This window comes from Perna viridis, chromosome 3 (genome assembly GCF_037379345.1).
Source record: "Perna viridis isolate PV_CMFRI_1.1 ecotype Kerala chromosome 3, ASM3737934v1, whole genome shotgun sequence".
Lineage (NCBI taxonomy): Eukaryota > Metazoa > Mollusca > Bivalvia > Mytilida > Mytilidae > Perna > Perna viridis.
In genome coordinates this window covers 52,345,122-52,368,699 of record NC_142447.1, presented here as the reverse complement: position 1 = coordinate 52,368,699, position 23,578 = coordinate 52,345,122, and the positions used below count along the sequence as shown (strand labels likewise).

The 23,578-nt window shown below is 31.5% G+C and overlaps 1 protein-coding gene across 2 annotated transcripts; it reads right to left on the bottom strand.

Annotated features, from left to right (window-relative positions):
• Positions 1-2,562: 2,562 nt before the first annotated feature.
• LOC148622846 (uncharacterized) lies at positions 2,563-22,370 on the bottom strand. 2 transcript variants are annotated; one of them, XM_088573105.1, is made up of 8 exons: positions 22,321-22,370; positions 17,673-17,739; positions 17,082-17,117; positions 16,601-16,706; positions 14,034-14,937; positions 12,754-12,868; positions 11,079-11,189; positions 2,563-7,980 (listed from the first exon to the last, which is right to left on the bottom strand). In XM_088573105.1, exons 2-8 carry the CDS (start codon positions 17,707-17,709, stop codon positions 7,844-7,846), a joined length of 1,446 nt encoding a protein of 481 aa, XP_088429231.1. In that variant the 5' UTR covers positions 17,710-17,739; positions 22,321-22,370; the 3' UTR covers positions 2,563-7,843. The 2 variants fall into 2 exon arrangements, with proteins under 2 accessions (XP_088429231.1, XP_088429230.1); XM_088573104.1 differs by having other exon boundaries at positions 22,270-22,356.
• Positions 22,371-23,578: the final 1,208 nt, after the last annotated feature.

Below are 23,578 nucleotides of genomic sequence, written 5' to 3'. Positions count from 1 at the left end.
TATCTTGTGCCACTTAAACTAAAATTGAAGGATTAAGGTTTTTATTTTTTCTTGTCCATCCAGCCATTACCTACAAATTTTCATCTCAATTCCAGTTTAAAAAAAGAAGAAACTAGACAAAGGGATGACCCTGCAATCCATTTTAACACAGCTGCCGCAAATGTTTGGAAATCAAAATTCATTTATGAGAAGATTGTCGAGTCTGAGAGACACATTTGATTCACTCGCATGTATTTTCTGACATACAAAAAAAGTCATTTTATACTTACTAGCTTAAATTCTTTAGAATGACGACAATTTTATGATCAGAGAAAGAAGTTGAAAATGTCCAGATTTGATAGCATTGGTCTACAGGAACAAACACTAAATCTAATGTTGATCCACTCTTGTGTGCAGGATCCTCCATTAATTGTTAATAACCTTCATGATTATTCCAAATTATTTACTACCTATCTTAAATACTGTTGAATGAGATATCTGGAATAGACATGAACTCTATTCCCACAAAATGGTGACAAAATTACTAAGTCCAACTATCCATGAAAATGTCAAATATTGATAAAAAAAAATCAATACCCTGATAATATGCATATCTTCAATCCATATATACTCATTCTGCAAAGTATCAACTTCCTAACATAAATACTGTAGGTGGAGTTATTTTTAATAGACATGTACTCTATTCCCACAAAATGGTGACAAAATGAACAACTATCAATAAAAATGTCAAATATTGATAGTATTGAAAATCCTGATAATATGCACATCTTCAATCCATATATGACCATTCTGCAAAGTATCAACTTTGTACCCTATATACTGTAGGAAGAGTAAGCGGAATAGCTATGTACCCTGAATTTGACAGACAAGGATAGGGAATAACAATATGCCTTCCAACTGAATGTTGCAAGGGCATAAAAGTATCAGTATGCATGGTTACTTCAAATGCATTATATTTATTTATACTATAACTGTTCTATTTAAACTGTCAAAATGCATTGACTGTACATTTACTAGTGATATACGGTCACTGACTGAATATAACTTTCTGTTGTGATGTTACAAAAAGTACATTGTTTTGAAGTTGCCAGGATGTCACCAGTTTTGCATAAAATACGTTTTTCTTTCTTTAAACTTCTTTTTCGTTTACATTTTTGTTGCAGTATAAAGACAATAACAGCGCACTTAACAAAAACTTCGATTTATGAACTTGGTTCGAACCGGGTAAAATGCTAGGCACAGCCTTGCATTTTCTTGTGGTTCTAAGCCTCATTCGTATATCAGTTTTATGTCAAGTCTCTGCACGGTTATAGTCTTTATACACCTTTTATTTTTTCAAGCACACACGAAGATTTGGGTTGAATAATAATATTGGTTAAATACTTTTTGAGCAACAGAATACATTGATTAGGCCTCTGTTAAAGGTGTGATGGACCGAGTCGAGTGGTTATTGGCCTGCTTTCTCTGTTGGTGACACAAGTAAAAAGCCAGCATTATTGTAAGTAGTGCTTTATGGACAGTTATATTTATATCAGACCCAGTTCTCTCACACAGGTAATATGTGTGGTATTAGCAGAGGGATCAACAGAATAAACTAAAAGCTAGAAAAATGAGATGACCCAGTACTCTACTTGGAAACATTAAAATGTAGGCGTGAGAGCATTTATAAATTTGAAGGCATTTTAATTTCCAGGGTGAACAATATAAGTCAGTGTTCATTTTTTAACACGCCCTAGAGATTCTTATATGGGCCTTTGGTATAAATGCTATCAAAATCTATTGAGGAAAGTAGGTGTTAGAGGTCTTACGAACATATTTTAAAGAAATTTCAAAGTTCAAAAGATACACTTTTAAACTTATCTGTCCCAAAGGGCGATGTGAGCTATTACCATCTCTAGATATCTGTCCCAAAGGGCTATGCGAGCTATTACCATCTCTAGATATCTGTCCCAAAGGGCTATGTGAGCTATTACCATCTCTAGATATCTGTCCCAAAGGGCGATGTGAGCTATTACCATCTCTAGATATCTGTCCCAAAGGGCGGTGAGCTATTACCATCTCTAGATATCTGTCCCAAAGGGCGGTGAGCTATTACCATCTCTAGATGTCTGTCCCAAAGGGCTATGTGAGCTATTACCATCTCTAGATATCTGTCCCAAAGGGCGGTGAGATATTACCGTCTCTATGTGTCTGTCCTCACTATTTGAAATTTGAACACTTATTTCAAGGTAGATCTCAAAAACTATGAGGAATAGAGAAAAATGAAGAGAATCCTTAAAGAGCTCTACACATCGACCCATGGAGACTTGTGTGGAGCTCTTTAATTTGTTGATAAAAGGATATCCATTACACAAAAAATGTAACCCTTAGAATATTGGAATGGGGGATATTTTTGGGTAAAGTAAAATTCTTTGGCCCTTCAAACCTCAATTATACCTAAGAATCTTTCAAAATTTCACAGCTATAGTTCAAAACCGTAGCAGATATCCAGACATATATTCCGTTTTGAGAGATGAGCTGAAGCAGAGATATACTGTAGAGAGAATAAAAAATATTGAGGTATAAATGTGTAAATATAGTTTATTTGAAAAAAATCATGAGGGATATCAATAGAGGTATAACAAAGTATTGTGTTTGTAGTCCTCATAACATAATTATCACATCAAAATAACAATAATATCCAATCTGGATATAACAAAAAGTTTCAACTGATGGTTCAGGTATCAACGGATTTATTTCAACTACTATGCTACTCTCATAAAAGATTTTTAAAAAAATTCTTTCTTGCTTCGTTGATAATCCCCACATCATATATACTGCAATCCATAATTGATTTGAGTTAATAAAGCAGTGAATTCTACTTATTCACATTCCTCTTAATTGCATACTACTCTTAGTTCATTGACTAAATCATTTCCCATTTAAAATATTCCTCCATTACAAAAGACAAAATTTAGAAAATTCATCTGAATCAAAATTAAATAAAAAATGTACCTAAATGGGTAAAATAACAATACATTGTTAGTGAAATCCCTCATTTTTATTGAGAAAGGAAAAGGGGTGATAAAGGGTCCTATTGAACTAAAATTCATCTGAAAATTAATCAAAAAGTGTTGAATGATTTTATTGTGAATTTGGAGACTTGAATCAATCACAAATGAGAAAACATAAAGACTTCTGATTATTCTTGTATTGAGAGGACAGAAAAATTGCTTGAAATTAACCAATATTTACATGTTCTGTCCAACAATTTTGTACTTTTTTTGTTACTTTCTGGTCATGTTTTTGACAAGGAAATGTCCATACCCAAGAAACAAACTCATATTTAGTGAATACATTCATTATTACATAGTTCATCACATGTGAAATTATAAAGTAGTTTCTTGGGTGTGGACATAGTTTTCTGGATGTAAATATGTCTGAATGAACAGAAAAATTATAATTTTCAGAAGTAAAATTTTCATGACATAAACTAATGCCACAAAATATTATTTTTCCTTATATTTATATTCATTACAATGTTATGAAGAACTTTTATGCTATTACATAAAGTTAATATTTTTAGGCCACATTTAAATTTTATTGCCCTTCGTTTTCACAACAATATTTTCTCTTTATTTTGACTACACTAAGACAGTGTGTTCTCTGAAAAAGTATATTCCACTTTAAACATTGAAAACAATCAAAGCATTTGGTATTCCCCTTAGAATGATATTTCTGTTAATTGCATACATTTTTCTATTAAATTGGCATGTGATTAGTAGGAATCCACTGCATGTGTAATTAACACAATTGGTTTCTACCAATCTGTATAAAGTCAACACTAAATCATCAAATGATGAATCATGTATAACATGCTTAATAGTGAATACTGTTATTTAAAACAAAAACAAAAATTACATGTAGCTAATATGTTTAGCTGATTATAATATAATTAAAACAATAATAGATGGCATCTATTCAATTATATGAAGCACCTTAAATAACCTTTCTATTATATTAAGTTAATAATAAATGAATGCAAGCCACCATTCATATCTGAAATCATTGATAATGTCAAATATAGTGTAAAATATGACTGACAGAAAAATTTTTGTTTGAATGTTTAATTGGTACATGTAGTAAAAAAGGATTGGTTACTTTGTACGCATTCTATTAGCTTGTACCAATAAATATGTGGAGTGTAAAAAATTGTGATCATGGTCCCAATCAAATCTACAATATCAATTCATTACTTGAAGTTAACATGTCATATTTCTGTGCATTTTAAAGGAAATATTATTTCATATACCGTAAACGTATTAATTTTCACAGTTTCTGAAAAGTCTTCATGTACGAGGGTACTAATTTTCGCAGTTTGCGAAAAGATATGTTCGTGGGTATTAATTTTCGCTGTGTCTAAAAAGTCAACATATTCGCAGGTATTAATTTTCGCATTTTTCTAGGTTGAAGAAAAAGTTTTTCAGTAGTCTCAGCAGTGTGTAATTCGACTTTCGATCAGTTTTTTTACCGTTAATATTTCAATAAGTTAATGATGGCTGTTAATGCATTAACAAATAGACAAGTCCACATATGTAGTTTCCTATGCCCACTTAATCTAATAGTGTATATATTTATTATCCAAAACTAAAAAGTGCTCACTTAATTGACCAAGCCGTAGCTAATTGTAGGGATAACTTTTGACACTTTAATTGCATGTATACGGATTAATATTTCATTGACAGTCCTCGGCATGTGTATTTAACAGTAACCTTTCATTGGTAATTACCTGTCGTGTACGTTTATGTTTGACACTTACATTTTGTTCTTTTTGTAAATACTTGATTGCACTGAATGATACGACCTTTACACAAAACGATGTTTCTATTCAAAATTGTGGAAACCATGATTATAAAAGTGAAAGTACTTCGTAATGTGAATATATTTTCGCGTTCTTGAGGCAAGCACAAAATAGCGAAAATAAATACGTTTACAGAATTAAATTTTTAAAAAAACCTTCAAAATCAACATGTCTAAAAACATAAAATTACGTGTGTACTTTGTGTGAGTTTTAGATTCATATGTTTTACTTTGATTACTAGTGAAAAAAATGTGTTAAAATTTAAATTTCAGTGACCATTTTATACCACTGAATTCAAAATAAAAGTGAACAAAAAATAATAAAACAAATAATAGCTGATAGTATGTAGATGATAATGCTGGACATACACAAATAAGAAACACAACTGGTGTGGTCTTAAAACATTAATAACATAAACAATAAATACAGAACAAAAATAAACAGTTAAACAAAATAGACCTGTATAAGTAGCAGATCTGGTATAAATATGAGCACAACTCAAGTCATTTAAACCTGGTTCAAAAATGATCTAAGAATTAGTTGGAAAACTTACATTCCACATCTACACATTAGTAGTTTTAATTGGATTGGGCATGTATTGAAATTTCAATTAAAAAAAATATAGGTCTTCATAACAGAATCTTCCAAAAAAAAATGGTGGAACTGAACATGTTTTTGTTATTTGCAAAAAAAAATTAAATTCTCTTATCCATTTCAATATAAAATTTATTTTTGTCAATCACATACATGGTATCATGTTTTATTTAACAAGAAGTTAAATTCTAAATACCAACTGGCACAGTTATTTTATCAATTCCTTTCATGAAACACTACTAATCAACACAGCTGTCAAATCAAAGTACAGCAAAACTGTATGTATACACAGTACAAGTAAATAATTTGTATCAAGCCGATGTATAAAAATCAGTAAAAATAAATAGATTTAGATAATACACTACCTACTGATGGTAAGTTGTAGATGACCATACATTATTAACTGTAATTAGAGATATACAAAAGAAAATTAATGGGTACACATGTACTGTATAATAGTATTACAGTTGTAGAAGACACAAAGCACCATTGGTTTTTATTTTGTATATTCATGGGATATTCTAACTGAAAGAATATATAACCATGGGGTGTTCTGAGAGTATATACACTCATGGGATGTTCTAACTGAGAGAATATATAATCATGGGATGTTCTAAATGATGGAAAATGTTTTATTGAGAATAACAAACCAATAAGTCTGTCCAATAAATCTGAAATAAAATACATTTTTGTGAAAACTAAAAGTGTATTTTCAACATTAATTGAAGAACACGCCCCATTATTTCCAGTTTGAATAAAATTAAAAGAAAATATCATTCTCCCAATTGTATATAGAATACATTAAGTTAATTATTAGCAAGTGTTTCTTTTCCCTCAAAGTGGTTGACACTTTTGAGTGACATGAACAAGAACTGATACATAGTGAATCTGTAGAGCCAGCCGTATCAACACCTCATACATATTGAATCTGTTTCAGAGTTTATTGTTTTTCTTTCTCCCCTAATTTTCTATATAGTAAAACTTTCTCAAACAAATGATTTGGTTTCAACTTGATAAACATATCTTCTTTAAATCTTTACACTAATGTGCATGTAACCAAAAGTAAAAATTATCATTTCATCTTCACAATTTTGTTTACAAATCTTCAGATCATTTAGCACAACCAAAGAAAACAAGAAACAAAAACAAAAATAACAAAGAATATTCAGATCTCTTCAACCAGTCCTAAATTTTAATCCAATGATATGTTTACATTACAAAAACAGTTTATAAAAATATATCATATTACATATGGCATCAGGTAAACATTAACAATTGAAATTACACCATACAAAAACAGTAGCTATTAATTTTGTAGCAAATATTCTGGAAAAATACAAGAAACAAAATATGCCTGATCAAGTAGAATTAACAAGACAAAGAATATTCTAGTAATGACCAATACTTAACTGCTACAAAACTTACTGATAAGGCACAATGATTTCAAAAAATTCTTAAACTGTGTGTGCATAGCTGACTACTTAGTGAAAGACATGTTCTATTAGAGAATGATTGATTATTGACTTATGTATCTTAACATATATTGCTTATGCAGTGAAATACACTTGGATTACCACAAACACTATTTAGATTAGATTATAGATTAAGTCAAATAACAGTAATACATTCTCTATTATTAACAAATTATAGGCTTTATCTGCAATTTGCAGTGTTATCATTTCTACACACTAGGTGGCTTTGAAAGGCTTATGTGAATGAATCAGTGTTTGTATTTAAAAAAAAATATCCTAAAACATCTCACAACCCCTATTAAAATTAATTTTGCTCCTACTTACCTGATAAATACTTCTTTTTTAATGTATGTTGCAATCTTTTCTAAGGAAAATAAAAAAAAGTTATTTTGTCCTCATCAACAAAAAGACAATTCCAGTAAATGGGAAGTAACTCTCTATTCTGCAGCCTGGGACAGTGACAATACAATAGTGGATGTCCATAATTTTTTTTTGTTTACATTGTACATCATGTAAAACATTATTTCCTATGTATGTACGTACATGTAACAATTACTGATGTATCTGATTATAATCAATAAACAATTGGTATAAGTCTTGAATATGATAGAAATATATTCAAATGTGAAATTGGACTTCTTAAATTAGTCATTTGATTTCTTGCCAATAAAATTTCAATAGACTGAAATGGATTTCAATTAGAATTATGTGTGGAAAAGTTAACTATTATATACCATTCTCTGTCAATATTGTTAAAAAAAAGTAACACTATCAATAGCAAACATTATCTTAACTGTACAATTAAAAATAGTTCATGTAAACAATGCAGATCTTATTTACAAATCAAACAAATTCCTGATGTTTAAAACCACTGCCAATTTTGACTCAGATCTTATTTAAAACCATTGCCAACTGACTCAAATCTTATTTTGCTGTGTCACATCTTGCCCCATTCAATACTAGATTTAAATTCATCATCTTCATCATTTGCTAAGGCTTCTGGACAGTGTGTTATAACTTTAGCTACCAATTTATCAATATAAGCTTTCATATGATGTTTGTCATTCTTCAAAACTGTAAAACAAAATAGAATATTTGTATTTAAATTAATAAGTGTCAAAAATAGTAACAGGAAAGTGTATAAAGATATTACACGTACTTCATAATCTCTTCATTTTACCAAATAAAACAAAACTTTAATAGCAAAACATTAGACTAAACTTTAATACATATTAAAGATTGGTTTTGTCTGCAAAAACATATATCTTCCCTGTCCCGCAAACTGGATCAACTTGCAGTATCCACCATGTCCACAGAACAGCTTCATAAAATTCTGTTGAGAAGCTGCAGAGAAGTTGCACTGACCAGTTCGGTAGTTTCAGAGAATTTGAACAAACAAGGTAATTATGAGGACTTTTGACAAATTTCTAAGTTCAAAGGGGCATAACTCCTACAAAAATTAGGTGACAAAAATTTGCTGGTAATATGCATACTACATATGATGTTTTTGTTGAATACCAAGTGTCTTAAAATTCGGTTCAATGGTTTAAGAGGAGTTGCACTGACTAACTTCGTGACAGACACAGACAGACGACCTAGCCAAAAACAATATGTCTCCCAACCAAAGTGAGGGGAGACATAGTTTTACTAATTATACCTCAGAAAATAACATACTGGTAACTCCTTAATCTGATCACACCACATAATACATATCAAAATTAATAATCATTTTGTTCACAGAGCATTCAAATTACAAGTAAGGAGAGAATGAACAGATATTTATTTCATGTGAATTTATAATGTACATTCCTCAAACCCATGAATTTTTTGGGGGTACATAACTATATGTTCATCACCCCATGAATTATTTTGAATGGCCTATATGCCTATCACTTACCTATGAATAATTAAAGGAGGCCTAACGAGTAATTATCCTGAAATTTTCTTACTTTACCATGAACTGTTTTAAAAGGCCTAAATGCAGTCCCTTCATAATCTATGAAATATTTCAGTTGGCCAAAATGTTTGTCCTTCATTAAACCAGAATTTTTTTTTTCAGGTGGCCTTAATGTACATCCTTTGCAAACCAATAGTTATTTCTGATGGCCTTAATGTATGTCCTTCGCTAAACCCACAGTTATTTCTGGTGGTCTTAATGTTTGTCCTTCGCTAAACCAATTGTAATTTCTGATGGCCTTAATGTATGTCCTTCGCTAAACCAAGTCATTCCTGGTGGCCTTAATGTATGTCCTTTGCTACACCAATAGTTATTTCTAGTGGCATTAATGTATGTCCTTTGCTAAACCAATAATTATTTCTGGTAGCCTAAATGTATGTCCTTTGATGAACAAAGTTTTTTTTCTGATGGCCTTAATGTATGCCCTGTATTAAACCAATAGTTATATCTGGTGGCCTTAATGTATGTTCTTTGCTAAACCAACAGTTATTTCTGGTGGCTTTAATGTATTTTGTGTATTAAACCAATAGTTATTTCTGATGGCCTTAATGTACATTCTTTTCTAAACCAATAGTTATTTCTGGTGGTCTTAATGTATGTCCTTTGCTGAACAAAGAGTTTTTTTTTCTGATAGCCTTAATGTATGCCCTGTATTAAACCAATAGTTATTTCTGGTGGCCTTAATGTATGTTCTCTAATAACCCATGAAATAATGACAATACCAACACATTTATGTTTGACAAATTACCTCTTTTATGTAACTGGTTATGATTTATATGTCTTGTTCAAATATTTATGCCATAAGCGTTTTTTTTTGTCAGTATTTTTTCATCACTAACACTATGACTAAGATTTTGAAAGATATTCATAAATATAAGGATCAAATGGGAGTACTCTAGATGGATTGATTTGTACTTAAATAACCATTAAAACTTCATTTACCAGACAGCAATATCACCACCATAAACTATTGTACATTAATGACAAAAATATGCATGATATCCCATCGAATGCCTAAAATACCATACAAGTCAAAAATTGATAGTTTATTAATCCTGCATACTAAATGAGACATTTCAATAAAATAAAAAGAGTATTTTTAGAAGTGAAAAGTACTTAATTTCAAACTTTATTCCTCAACTGAAGGGACAATTTTCCTAATGATAGGCAAAGTATGTTTAATTTGTCAAAAAACTACTTTTTACAATTTTATGTGATTCATTTTAAACTTTTCTCACCTTCAGTGTTTTTGAACCAAGAAATAACATTAAAGACCAAATATATTAATTATTGTTTCCCTTTTTAAACTCTATCTAAACATCACGCTTATTAAAAAAAAATTTACCTAAAACAGTTGCTTTCATTGTCATCACAGGAAAAATCCAATGCTTTGCATTGCACAGCTGGATACTACAGAGGTTTAACAGTTGGGCAAATATGGACTCTCCCATACTCAATCCCAGGATTCCTTTGGAAAAGGGGGTATGGCACCTTGCGGCATAACTTATAGGAGATCCATTCACTTCTACTTAAGTTATTATCTAGACATAGAAAAAATGCCTGTTTCCAGCCCCTTTTTTGCATCCCCATTCTTAAATGGTTCATGTAACAGCCCCTAAAATGAATACTAGAGTTCCATTTTTTGGAATTGCATCTTGTAGTCCATTGCAAAGAAAACAATTCACTTGTACTTATCAGTTATTATCTGGATATCAAGAAAATGTTTCTGGTCACTTTTTGGTCCCTCAATGATGTTAAATTTAAATCACAACCCTAACATCCCAGTGTTTCTTTTCTGATATTTTACCCTGTGGGACAAAAGATCCATTCACTCAAAGTCAAGTTATTGTCTGGAAATCATGAAATGCTTGTTTCTGATTCCTCATTCCAAAATCATTCAAGTCATTTCCCCTGAAATCAATCTGAGCATTCCTGTTGTGGTATGACACCTTGTTGTATAATTTCATAAAGATCATACACTTATATAAAATGATGACAACAGCATAATACCATATTACAACCACAAATTTTATGTTGCCTTCTTTCAATTTTGAAAAAAAGTACAAAAATAATGTTTTGGCATGTCCCTATGGTTTAAAGAAAGTTGTATTGAGAACCAAACAGTAGAGGTAAATTTGATTGATTAATCTTTTGAAGGGAATCATACCATTAGTTAGTAAATAACACTTACATAGTACCTTAATTTTAATATTACCTTGAATTTCATCTTTTAATGCCTGTACTTGTTCATTCTCCTTTTTAAGTCTAGCTATTTCTGCCTGTAAAGTTTCTATACTCTCTTGCTGGGCAACTGGTAAAGCTTGCACTAAAATAAAACAAATCCTATCTGATTCTATTAGTATTTCACATATGGTTTTACTGATTTGTTCAGGTGGTGACAGGAAACCAGTATACTAGCTATTTGCAATTGGACAATTACTCCCTAAAGAGCATTTTGATTTTGTTGGAAAGGTCTGGGGTCTAGAAGCAGACTAACAAACATGAAGTTGCACATGCTGTCATGCTATGCTATTCTACACTCGTACAGAAGCAATTAATATGATTAAAATCAGTGTTATGATACGCTACACTGCCTTACACTTTCTAGCGAGCATAAGGCAGAATAGTGTATCATAACAGCTGATTTTAATCAGATTGGGAGAGCAACTTAAATTGTTTAAAACATATGCCCCCTCTATATGAAGCCATACACCAAATTTGAAATCAATCCAACTATTGGGAGGTGAGATAATTGTGATGGATGGATGGACTGACAAGGTGATTTCAAAATGCCAACCAATTGTCGAATGGGGGTATAATAACCACCAATTACTTTTATCATTTAGGTACATATATATACATAAACATGAAAATACAACTAACTCTTTAATGCTAATGCAAACTATAAACATATATAATTGGCAAGTTTTAAGGTTTACAGACATGTTAGTAATTGAAATATAATATTAGGGTATTGAAGAACACATCCTGTATGTGTATGGGGCTCAGGGGGTATGCAGAGCATTTTTCGTGTCCAGGCCCTATATACATACAGGCTGTATTTGCCATAATACCCTAATATTATTCTTATTCTTATTCTGAAATTCAAGAAGATAAGTATGAAAGTTGAAATTCATTGAACTATCCTCATCTTGATTGTATTCCAGCTAAAATGTACTCATTTTTTGTCTGTTTATTAATAGTTTCTTTTCATTTATTTTGGGGCCTTTTACACAGCTTGATTTAAATGTTTAAGGTGTCACTATAGGTTTTGCCCATCACTGAAGACTGTAGGGTGACCTTCAGAACTTTAATTGTTTGTTGCTTGGCTTTTGATGAATGATTGTCTCATTGGCAATCATACCATATCTCCTATTTTTATATTTATAGATACACTGGTCAGTTTTCAGCATGTTCAAAAGGATATGATACTACTTTCCAAAATTACCCAGGCCATTACTATACATGTAGTACTTTGAATTATTTACAAAAGAATTTTAATAAGTTCTGTTGCAGAAATATTCTATAATTGGATAACTACATGTACTTACAAAAATGTGTTACAAAGGTAAATCAAGTAAATCAGTTACCTAGAGCACACAGTGTTGAATAAATATTTCATGTGATGTGTTTTCATGATGAAAACAATACAACTTAGGGAAGTTATCTTGGATAATTATGGAAATGGCTAAAAATGTATAGGACAAAATATATAAATCTATTACACCTTGTATTACCATAAGAAGTGCAATGATTGCAGGATAAAAAGTACATCCAGGTACAACCCATAACTAATGTATATTTTACTGAACCCTAATTGACTGATCACTATTATAAGACTTGGTAACATATGACTGATCCTACAATATATATATTTTCATATATCTTACTTGGACCTTTTGACTGTACTAAACCATGACCTTCACTTGCTCTCCGTATATGTTTGAGGAAATGTTTTTTTGATTTTCCATCATTGTCTGCTACAGGTGGTTCAGGCATGGTTACCTACAACAGGATATAGGTCATCATAAATAGATGGAATTTAGTGCTTAAAGACAAATCTAAGTTCATCAGTAACATAGTAGTTATCACTTGATTGTTCTATTTGTTTGGTGTTAAATGAAATCCATGTATGTACAAGACAAACATATACATATACAAAATTATACTGTGTATATTTTTATTTAATCAAAACTTGCATATATCTTTTAGCAACTAGTTTCATGTTTAAGTACTCACTGTCAACAAAATATTTGGTAAATAAAATTTTTGATGTTGCATGGATAAACGAAAAAAAAAATTGATCATGAGGTTGATGTCAATTAAGGTAACTAAACTGTCAGACAAGAATGCAAAAAATCATTATGTTTCTCATCCGTGACATTTAAGCACAGCTATTACATGATCATATTAGTGTAAAACTGATTGTACATGTATACATGTATTTTCATTTAACTCTAGTCTCTGGCTGTTACATGAACTTTCCAATGCATATACATGTATAATGTCAATGATGTTTGATTCAAGCAATTAAACAAACAAGAACAAAAGACTTGGATATTGATTTTATAACAGCAACAACATTAATTATTTTTAAAAGAAGGAAATGCACATTGTATTACCATTTGCTTAAGTTGTGATAATTCCTTGCCATCAGATTTTTTTACAGGTGGAGATAATAGCTTACCTAGTGTCTTGTTTACGTCCTTTTGTCATTTTCTGAACTTATTGTGTCTACATTTTTACTTATGTTACATGTAGTTGGTTTGGAAAAATGTTAAAATTTTTTTTAGAAGCAGATAATAGATTACCATTCAGATTCAGTCATACATGTACTATATGCTTAAGATTTCGATAGTGCCCTCTAGTTACTAATCCCATAGACAAATCCCCCACATCTTTTTTTCACTGTACAGATGAAGTGTCTTTACTTGGAGAATAACTTCCAATAACTGTAAGGAAGAAAGAAAGGACTTACTTGTTCTGACTGCAGCCTTTAATTCAAACTTAGAAAAGCACAAAAACGGGAAATTTTTATACAAACCCTACCATAAACATCTTGTTGAACACCACTAGTCATTTTACTTCTGTTATCATCAAGTGCATTTATGTTTGTAAATAAAGTCTGCCTAATAAAAGTTAAGAAATTAATTTTATGACTTTTACTTACATTCATTTTGACTAGTTTTGGTGATTTTGGAGTTTTAGGAGAAGCTGGAACAGTAACTTCCTGATCTTGTGGTATTTCCTCATCACCTATAGAGAACCGAGCATTAGGTATACTGCCATTATCTATAATATTATCTGTAGGAGCCTGAGGATCCATGTAAGTGAAGCCATATTTTAGAGTACCTATCCCTCCAGATTCTGTCTCTAAAATTATATCCCCTCTTCCAACAGTTGATGGTTTCATTCTTGTCACATATATTTTGGAAGAAGATTCAAACTCAACATAGTCTGCATGATCAACTTCACATATAAGTAATTCTAAAATATCAGCTTTAGACAGTCCTAAGTTTTTACCTTCAATTGTTACCCTTGTTCCACCACTGATAGATCCCTCATTTGGAGAAATACTAAAAATAACAGGTAATCTTCCCACATTGTTTAACCCTCCACCAATACTACTACTGGATCGTGAATTACTTCTCAAGTTTGAATTGTTTCTATCATTTTCTTCATCTGGAGCTGGACTCCTCGCAAATGAAAACAGATCATGAATTGACTTAGAAAATCGTTTATTAAGTGTCTGTAAAGCATTTTTTCGTTTCTCCTGTTTTTGTCTCATTATAGGTGATGGTGTCACACCATTCCTATATTTGTCATACACATTAGGAGTACTTCTTTTTGGTGTGCTTGCATTAGGAAATAATGAAGGTCTAAATTTTGACACAAAGCACTGGTAAATAAGTTCTCCTTTGGGACTAGGGCACTTTTTATGTGGCTGGAGTGGTGCCTTTACCACTTTCCCTGGTGGACCTTGTAATGTTGTGACGGGAATGTTTATTTGCCCTATAACATCTTCTTTCTCTGTGACAACAAAGAATGCTTGATCCAATAAGTTACCAACTTGTCTATGAAGAAAAAATACATTGGAATTAAAAAATAAAACAAAACATTTACATAAAACCAGGATAAAAATTACCCCATGTATGTGACAGTTCTTGTGAGTATTTTGCTATCTAAATGATTTCTTCTTTAAAATTAGAAGTCTTAAAGAACAGCTAGAAATTACAAAAATAAGTTTAGCTGATACAAAAAAAAAAGCTGAATCAAGGAGACATACTAGTCTAATTCTAGTACAACACATGTACACCAGAGGGTATTAGATGGTATAAATCCAGACATGATACACATTCCAGGATTAAAATCAATAGAAAATAATCACAAAAATATAGCCATAGGCTATCCATAACCAATAATAAAATAACATGTGTTAATAGACACCAACCATACATGGTCTACTATTATCAGTTTCTTAATCACAGTGGTAATATATTAAGGGGAAATTTATCCAGACAAGAGGCTCCCAGGAGCCTGAATCGCTCACCTGATTAAAGTTTGTCTTTAAGGGAAATAAATTTGACAAGTTGTCCAACCATTTTGACTCAAGAAGACTTAGGTAGGATTATCATTAGGATCATTTCAGCGATAGAAAGTTTCTTTTTTTTTAGTTTTAAAGATATTGGCTGAAAACGGTAAAAACAAACCTGTCATTTATCATCTTTCAAGGGCAATAACTCTTACAGGAGTCACCTGACAACTTTGATCCCTGACGACTTTTGAAGGCCTTATAATAAGGGTAATTTCAGCTATAGAAATAATTTTGCTAAACCTAACGGTTTGGAGATACTTGTGAAAAACTATTGTCTGACCACTTTATTTTTTGTTCTATTTTTAGTAACAGCAGCCATGTTTTTCGACAAAATTAAAATCCCCACATCACTTCAATGCACAATACCCCATGGAACATTCAAAGTAAGTTTGGTTCCAATTGGTTGAGTGGTGTCAGAGGAGAAGAGTTTTGAAAGAAATAATATTAAAAAATAGCAAAAAAAACATTGAAAAAGGGCAATAACTGCAACATGGCTTCATAGATAAAAAAGAAAATTTGACCGCAGATAGATCTCATCATGCTGAACAAATTTCCTCCCCATATCTGAATTTGGCTAAACCTACATGTAATGGTTTTGGAGATATATGCGAAAAACTACAGTCTGACCCCTACATTCTATTTTAAAAAACAGCGGCCATGTTTTTGACGGTTCAGAAACCCCCACACCAGTTCTATGCAGGATACCCTAAGGAACATTCATACCAAGTTTGGTTCAAATTGGTCAAGTAGTTTCAGAGGAGAAGAGTTTTGAAAAATTATTAACAAGGACGACAGACGCCAAGTGATGGCAATAGCTTAATGGCCAAGCGGCCAGGTGAGCTAAAAACAGTAAAATCTTTATATATATAAGTGGAAGTTTTATGTCTGAATGAATGTGTGATCTATGATTGGTATCCAAGTGAATTTTATTTGAACTGAAATGTACATGTAGCTGACAAATTTTGATAGGCAAAATATCTGTCAATTGATAATGCATTAAACAAAGTTCTACAAGAATTCAACTCATTGCAAGTCAAATGCGATTGCCAATATCAAAGCTGACTCAGCACTTGTTTTAAGGAATGCTTTGAGAAAAAAAGGTTAGCTATTACAGAAGCAATAAAGCACTATCTATAACCTACATAACAGATTCTTCATTCCATTCTGGGCATCCTTCAGGATCCTTCACAATACATGTTCTGTACTTTCTGTTACCAACCCCAAATATAACCGAATATTTATGTCGACCTGGAAAATGAAATACATCATTGGTCAAAGTTTTCTTACTATTTAACAGAAAATTTGATATTACATCACTATAAGTCATTGAGCACAAACATGTAACTTATATTTAAATCAAAGGTCTCCACTATACATGTAGTAGGTACATGTACATGTAGGTATAACTGTATGTAATGCATCAGTCTCCATACTAATTTAAGTACAACAATCGTTTTAAATCTTTGATTCATCTATAGTTCTTATGCATATGCACTGAGAGAAATTCACCGACATTTCATGACTGATTTTTTATTTTAAATAAAGAAATTTGTCACTCTCTTTTCGTAGAAAAGGCATTCACAAATATGATAGAAATACTAGAAAGTTACACTGTACCCATACCTGGTTTTTTGCCCTGTATACCTTTGGCCCCAACCACTGAAATAAGAAAACACAAAACTATAAACATTTATCATCTCATTAGTATATGTACTTCCTTACCTTTCAAAAACTGAACCAGCTACATGTATCATGAGATGGAAGCTATCTCTGTGGGCCCTGTCATCAATTAATCTTGAGAAAATAGGTCAAAGACCAAGTTCAAATATCATCAACACTAGAACATACACTGTACATTGTACATGTACATGGCACATTCTTTCAGTTGTCTACCCACATGCCAAATATCAAAAGCCTATTTTAAAATATAAAAAGGTTAAAGCCCAGACATAATTTGTTATGAAGTAATAAACAGACAGTCAGACAGAACATCTATCATGTATCAGTTTCAGCAACATAATGGGAAAATTTTGCTGCTACTTGTAATTATCAGAATAAAGAAAAACACATTCAATTAATTTTAAAACCAATCATGCTTGGGACATTACCAAAGCACGAAATTCCATCTGTTTGTCCTAAATATGTGCAAAGTGTAGATATCTATTCTATGTAAGTCATTTTAACATCTTTCAATTTAATAAATGAAAACTTTACCAATTATAGTAATTTCATCAGGTTCTGTGGAAGACATCTTACTTTCTATAGGATCTTCATTCTTCCCCTGTTAAATAAAAGATAATAAATGATGAAACTGTTAAATCTTCCTATTTACCAGGTTAACCAGGAACTTACTAATTTCACTTTACCTTAAGATGTCAAATGCATTAAAATTCATTGTATTATGTCAAATTTTCTCTATCTATATATACATCAGGCAGGCATAATGTAAAAAAAGTAATTTAAAAATAAATACTTCCTGTATACAAAGTATATATACACATATATGCCAGTATGTGAATAAATACAATCAAATATAGGCATGTACATGTGGATAAAAAAGTTGTTTCTCGTAAACTTGATAAATGTGAGATTTATGCAATTGTTAAAACAACATCAACATTTATATGTCTGCTGTCTTACAAAGTCTGTGTTGTTTTGACCAGGATATAAAACCAAGAAAAAACAAAATTTTATGAAAAATCTAAATATGTGTTAAGCACATGTTATAGCATTCATAGACTGCACAATTAACAGTTTATGAACACCCAATGAAGAAATGATAAATTTACTTTCATCTTTTTACATTATGTTTTAATTGATTTTCTGGACAACATTTCATCACATATCAAAACTCATTTCGATATTAGCCAGAACTTAAGTTGTCACAGCTTTTTGTTATTCAATTATGATATTACTAAATTACAAATATGTGTTAGTATTAATCTTTAGGAAAACAACGTTGCAAGCTAAATTTACACCAAATGAAAACATTTTTTAAAAACCCAGTGTTGTACATTGAGTAATTTTGACATGATTGTTAGTTTGGCTTTAACAGTGAAAAAATAATTCGCAAATTATAGAACACTTAATACTGTGAAAGTACTTTTTATTTGTGGGGACCTATTATTGTGGCTAAGTGAAAAATTACCTGTTTGTAGACTTAGTCATGGATTAGACAACATTATTATCTAATTATAAGGTTTTATGTTGTTTATTAAATATACACATATTTTTCTCAATTTTCAAAATTTATTCAAGACAGGGCGATCTTTGCACTGTCGATGTACTATTGCACTGTGCAATAGTCTCCTTGAGGAGTCTATTGCACTGACCCCATAATGACCTTTATCTAAGCCTTTTTGATTGGTTGAACTTTTTTAAGCGCTTCATTGAATTGGAATTTACACACAAAAAACTTGTGTGTAAAAACGTAAATGTGACTGTCGTCTACCAATTCGTAAACATGGAGCAGTCAATATCCTATTCCTGGTCGAATGGTTGTCTCTTTGACATATTCTCCATTTCCATTCTTTATTATACCTCATAGACAAATTAGGTCGTTGGCCTCATGCAATAGAACACTTGATCATTCTCAGTACCTCAGGACAAATATTCTGGTCTATTGCATCCAACCCATTTAATAATTGTATACTATCATACAAACCAATGGGGCATTTCCTTTTCATTTAGAGCCTAATTCTGTAGTTTACAAAACCCATGAAACTGGTACCGCACAAACAATAATACTTTAACTATTGTCATAGAATAATGAAGCACAGAAATATTCCCTTAAGAATTTTAAAACAATAATTATAGAACAGTCAAATACTCAAGTGAAGTCTACAAATGACCATATATATATATATATATATATGACATTCCTCTGCAAGTATTTTATACACTCAGTTGGTAGAGTCTAGATACCCAACTGATACTGGTGTATGATAAATATGGTTGCTCTTTTTTATATGCTTTCAACCTTCTTTATGATAGAACCATATAGAAACAAGATTCAAGTAATTATCAAAAGAATATAATATATATATATTATTATATAGGGGGAAATAAACTCACACAACAAATAACATGAAATTACAATAATAACATGTAAAATGAAAAAAAAAAATTAACGAGCAACCTTGTGAGACCACTATAACTAAGAGGATGAAATGAAATCAAGGGAACCTGAATTGGAACAGTAATCAAAGAGAACATACAATGTACACAAGGAAAGGACACACACAACAAAGAAAATGAAAGAATAATGAAACAAAAGAAAATGAGCAAAGCATAGGCCACTAAAACAGGGAGAATGGATCACCTGCACATGAAGGGTAAGCATCCTCAATCCAGTTGCTCATAAAACATCTTTAAGGGGTAGACATACATGTAAGGTTGCACTATTCAGATAGGATTGAGATGCAGTTTTGTACACAAAACTGACCCGGTCTAATTTTGTAAAACCTAAAAATAAAAGGTGAAACTTGGTGGATATATTGATTGTGGGTAGAAGAGCATTCATAAATAAATAGATGCAATACTTGTGAAGGTAAAGGTGTAAAATGCATGCTTTAAGCTATCCGAAAAGATTCAAGACAAGGCCCATCTTGGGTTCTCTTCCCTGCATCAACTGGCTGTTTTTCAAAAATGCAAAATTTCGCACAAACTTTTAGAATTAAAATCATTAACAAATTATTGAGCAAAAAAAGGTGCACTTCTTATTTGTTTTTTTTTACAATAATATCATGCTTGCTTACTTTTTCTGGCAATTTTAAAGTGCCTGATATTTTAGAATACCTGTTTTTTTAACAATTATTTTGGGAAGGCACACAAAATTTGCTATGAAAACTGATATTTTTATTATGTTACCTTGGCTACAGATTTTCATGACAAAACAGAAGAATATACTCTTCTTTTTTCATGGATCTCCATACTGTAAGGTTTTGAAAATTATATACTTTTTACAGGAAAAATGGTTGGATTTGCTTGTTAAAGTGTCTCAATATAGTTTATTTTCACATATTGTCATGAAGTTACGTTGTATCTACAGTGACCTATATAGTGGAACCTAAGAGGAAAGAAAAACTGGAACAGTGATCAAATCAGTTTCTTTGAATGAATGGATTAACTATAACAATCTACCAGTTCATGGTGACAACCATTAAACTTTTGTAGTGACAACTTTAGTCTTGTATATGTAGCAACATAATCCTGTTCCTGAAGCCTCACTGTAAGAAGGCTAGCACAGTACAAAAAGTCCATGTTGTTTTAGCAACCTCTGGCATATAATGTAGGAGTTGTGATATGAAAACTCCATATGCAGGTTCTGAAAGGGTGTTGCTAGAGATGAAACGACAGTCGACAATACCAAATGAGAAGTCATTGTATTTGTTGAGTACAAATGTTGTTTGGTTATGAGTTTTCCTTTTTCTTTGTAGGGTTGTTGAAAGACAAGACATTATCTTACAATCGAAATTGAGATAAAGGATCTGGCCTAACAATGTTTATTCTTTTGGAAAAGATCAGCTATAATGTCCACCTATTATGACCAAAAGAATAGGTCAGAGAGTAGCTGAGCACAATTTGTTCACATTGGAATACTTATTGTCTGTTGAAAGCTTCCTCCACTACACTGAACAAATATGTTGATGACATAAATTCAAGCATTTTGTCAACATCTTTTTTTTTGGAATATTTAAAAGATGATTTGGAATCTTTATCACATACTGAAAGTATTAAGAATGTCTGCAAAGGTTTTTTCTCCTTCCAGGATACATGTATGATCCTTACTGTATGTGGTATAACTATAGAAGTGACTCGACATGTTCCTAAGCTAAGGTTTATTATGTACATTTTCAAAGCACTGAATTTTATGCTCCAGCTTTGTTTTATCATACTTGAAAGGTTGTCTTGTACAATGCAGTATCCTATTGTTTATTGGTTTTAATCAGACTATTAGGCAGTGGTCAACAAATCAAAGTTTTTCTTCCATGTGATTTTAAAAACTATGGAAGACTGCTATAGATTACTCTCCTTCAAAAACTATGGTCTAAGGAGACTTAAATATGTAATGACCATGTAATTAAGTCTGTTCTGCAACCCTATCAGTTTAAAAAACTCATTGTTAGGGACATCAAAAGTTTTTCTTTTTTTTACATAAATGCTGCATGTCTGTATCATGGTACAGGTATCTTTATGACAATGTACATATGTATATTGTTGATGAACACAAAAAAGGGGAGTCAAGACAATTCAATTATGGTGTGAAAAAGCAGTTTCAAAATCCTCCACACTACCCATGAAAAAAAAACAGTATCATATAGATAGTTCAGGTCAATCCATGCCTTCAAATAGAACAAGCTTGTGTACTGTAGCATTTTGCTCATGAGTAAGTTAAAATATATATGTGCTTCGTATCATATTCTGCTGGTGTTACCTAAAAGTTTGTTGAATGGTTTTCTTCAACCTTTCCCAATGTTCTTTTTTATCTGTGGCAATTAATAGCACGATCCAGCTCTCAACAACTGAACAAGCTACTGTTACAGTACTGTACCTCCAGGTTAAGGAGGTGGGAATTGGTGGTTGAAGTAGATTTATTGAAGTATATGTACACCTGATAAGAGTTTTATAAATTGACACTTCAAAATTATGTGTTTAGGTATGTCTTGATTCAAAATCAAGTAAGTTTCGAGATCTACCAGTGTAGAAAGAGAGTAGCAGAAACAAAATGATAACGTTATCAAAACTGTCGACAAGCAACGAAAAGTGTGTACTTAGTTAGCAAAAACATTGTCCATAATATAAGTCTGACCTTATTCTTTGTTTTTCTTCTGTGTTATTGTACCATCTAAAATATTATTACCTTCCTTCTCGTCACACCTGTCAATTCGTAACATTCAGAGTGAAACCCAATCTGATTAGTTAATTATGAAACATTTAGCCAATTAAAACCCGTTTCACAAAAGATGTCGGAAGCAATATTTATGTGTATTTGCGTTTTGACGTCATATGTCAAAGGTCAACTCATATCGTGAATAACTCGAAGATTCTGATGCCGCCTTCAAAAGCGAAGAATGATAAAAGTTTCTATGTATTGGTTGTAGAAAATAGAACGGGTAAGGGAGAGTAGGGAAATAGAAAATTAAATTAGTACTCAATTAATGAGGTCCGAATTGGCTAAATTATGCACATCTACATTGCGAATATACATTTTCTTCTTTAAGGAAATTTTTCTCTATATTGTTTAAGCACAAAAAAATGAATTAAAAAGAGTACTGGTATCGTATTCACAACATTTGAAAGATATTTGCCAGAAATCCTTGTCAGCTTAACTCCTCTGAAACTATTGAACCGAATTTTACGAAACGTGGTACATGTGTATGTAGCAAGAACATCATTTTTGTGGTGGTTATGCCCCTTTGAACTTAAAAATTTGCTCGCCCTTTGAACTGAGAAATTTGTCAAAAATCCTCATAATTACCTTGTCTTGTCAGTTCAAGTTCTCTGAAACAACTGAACCGGTCAGCGCAACTTCTGTACAGCATCACAACAGAATTCTGTTCTGTGGACATCATGGATACTGTAAGTGGATCCCGTTTGCGGACAGGGGAGACATGTTTTTGCAGACAAAAATAAACTTTAATTCTAATAATTTATTTGTATAAAATCTAGATAATATGAGTACAACCAGGTACTATACAGGACAAGTACATAACACATCCGATGTTCAAAACAAACGAACAGAAAAATAATGTTCAAGATTTGTTACTGCAGCGGAGAATCATAATAATCAATCATAATATTACACAAATGTACACTATAGAATACCATTCTTTTCCAATTTCGGTTTGTACATTTCATAAACACCTGCTGTACATATGCAACATATATCATAATCATTAGCGGAAAAAATAAACTCAAATTTTTCATTATCATCCATATCCGAAAAAGAAAGAATCTTTTCAGCTAAGTCATTTCCTGGAACAGTTTATGAACCCGAACAAAACATTTAAAATAGAGGGCAAGTATGAATACTTCCATGTTCCTTAAAAAAAAGAAACCGCCTTCACAGTCCCTAGGACTGGAAGTCAAACATTTGAATTGTAAATTTGTATATGCAT

Coding starts and splice junctions, on each gene's coding strand:
- LOC148622846 (XM_088573105.1), bottom strand. CDS start 17,709: ATGTCTTCCACAGAACCTGATGAAATTACTATAATTG. Junction 12,869..14,033: donor CAAAACTAGTCAAAATGAAT/GTAAGTAAAAGT, acceptor ATCCTGTTGTAG/GTAACCATGCCTGAACCACC. Junction 7,981..11,078: donor ATTAAAAGATGAAATTCAAG/GTAATATTAAAA, acceptor TTTGTTTTACAG/TTTTGAAGAATGACAAACAT.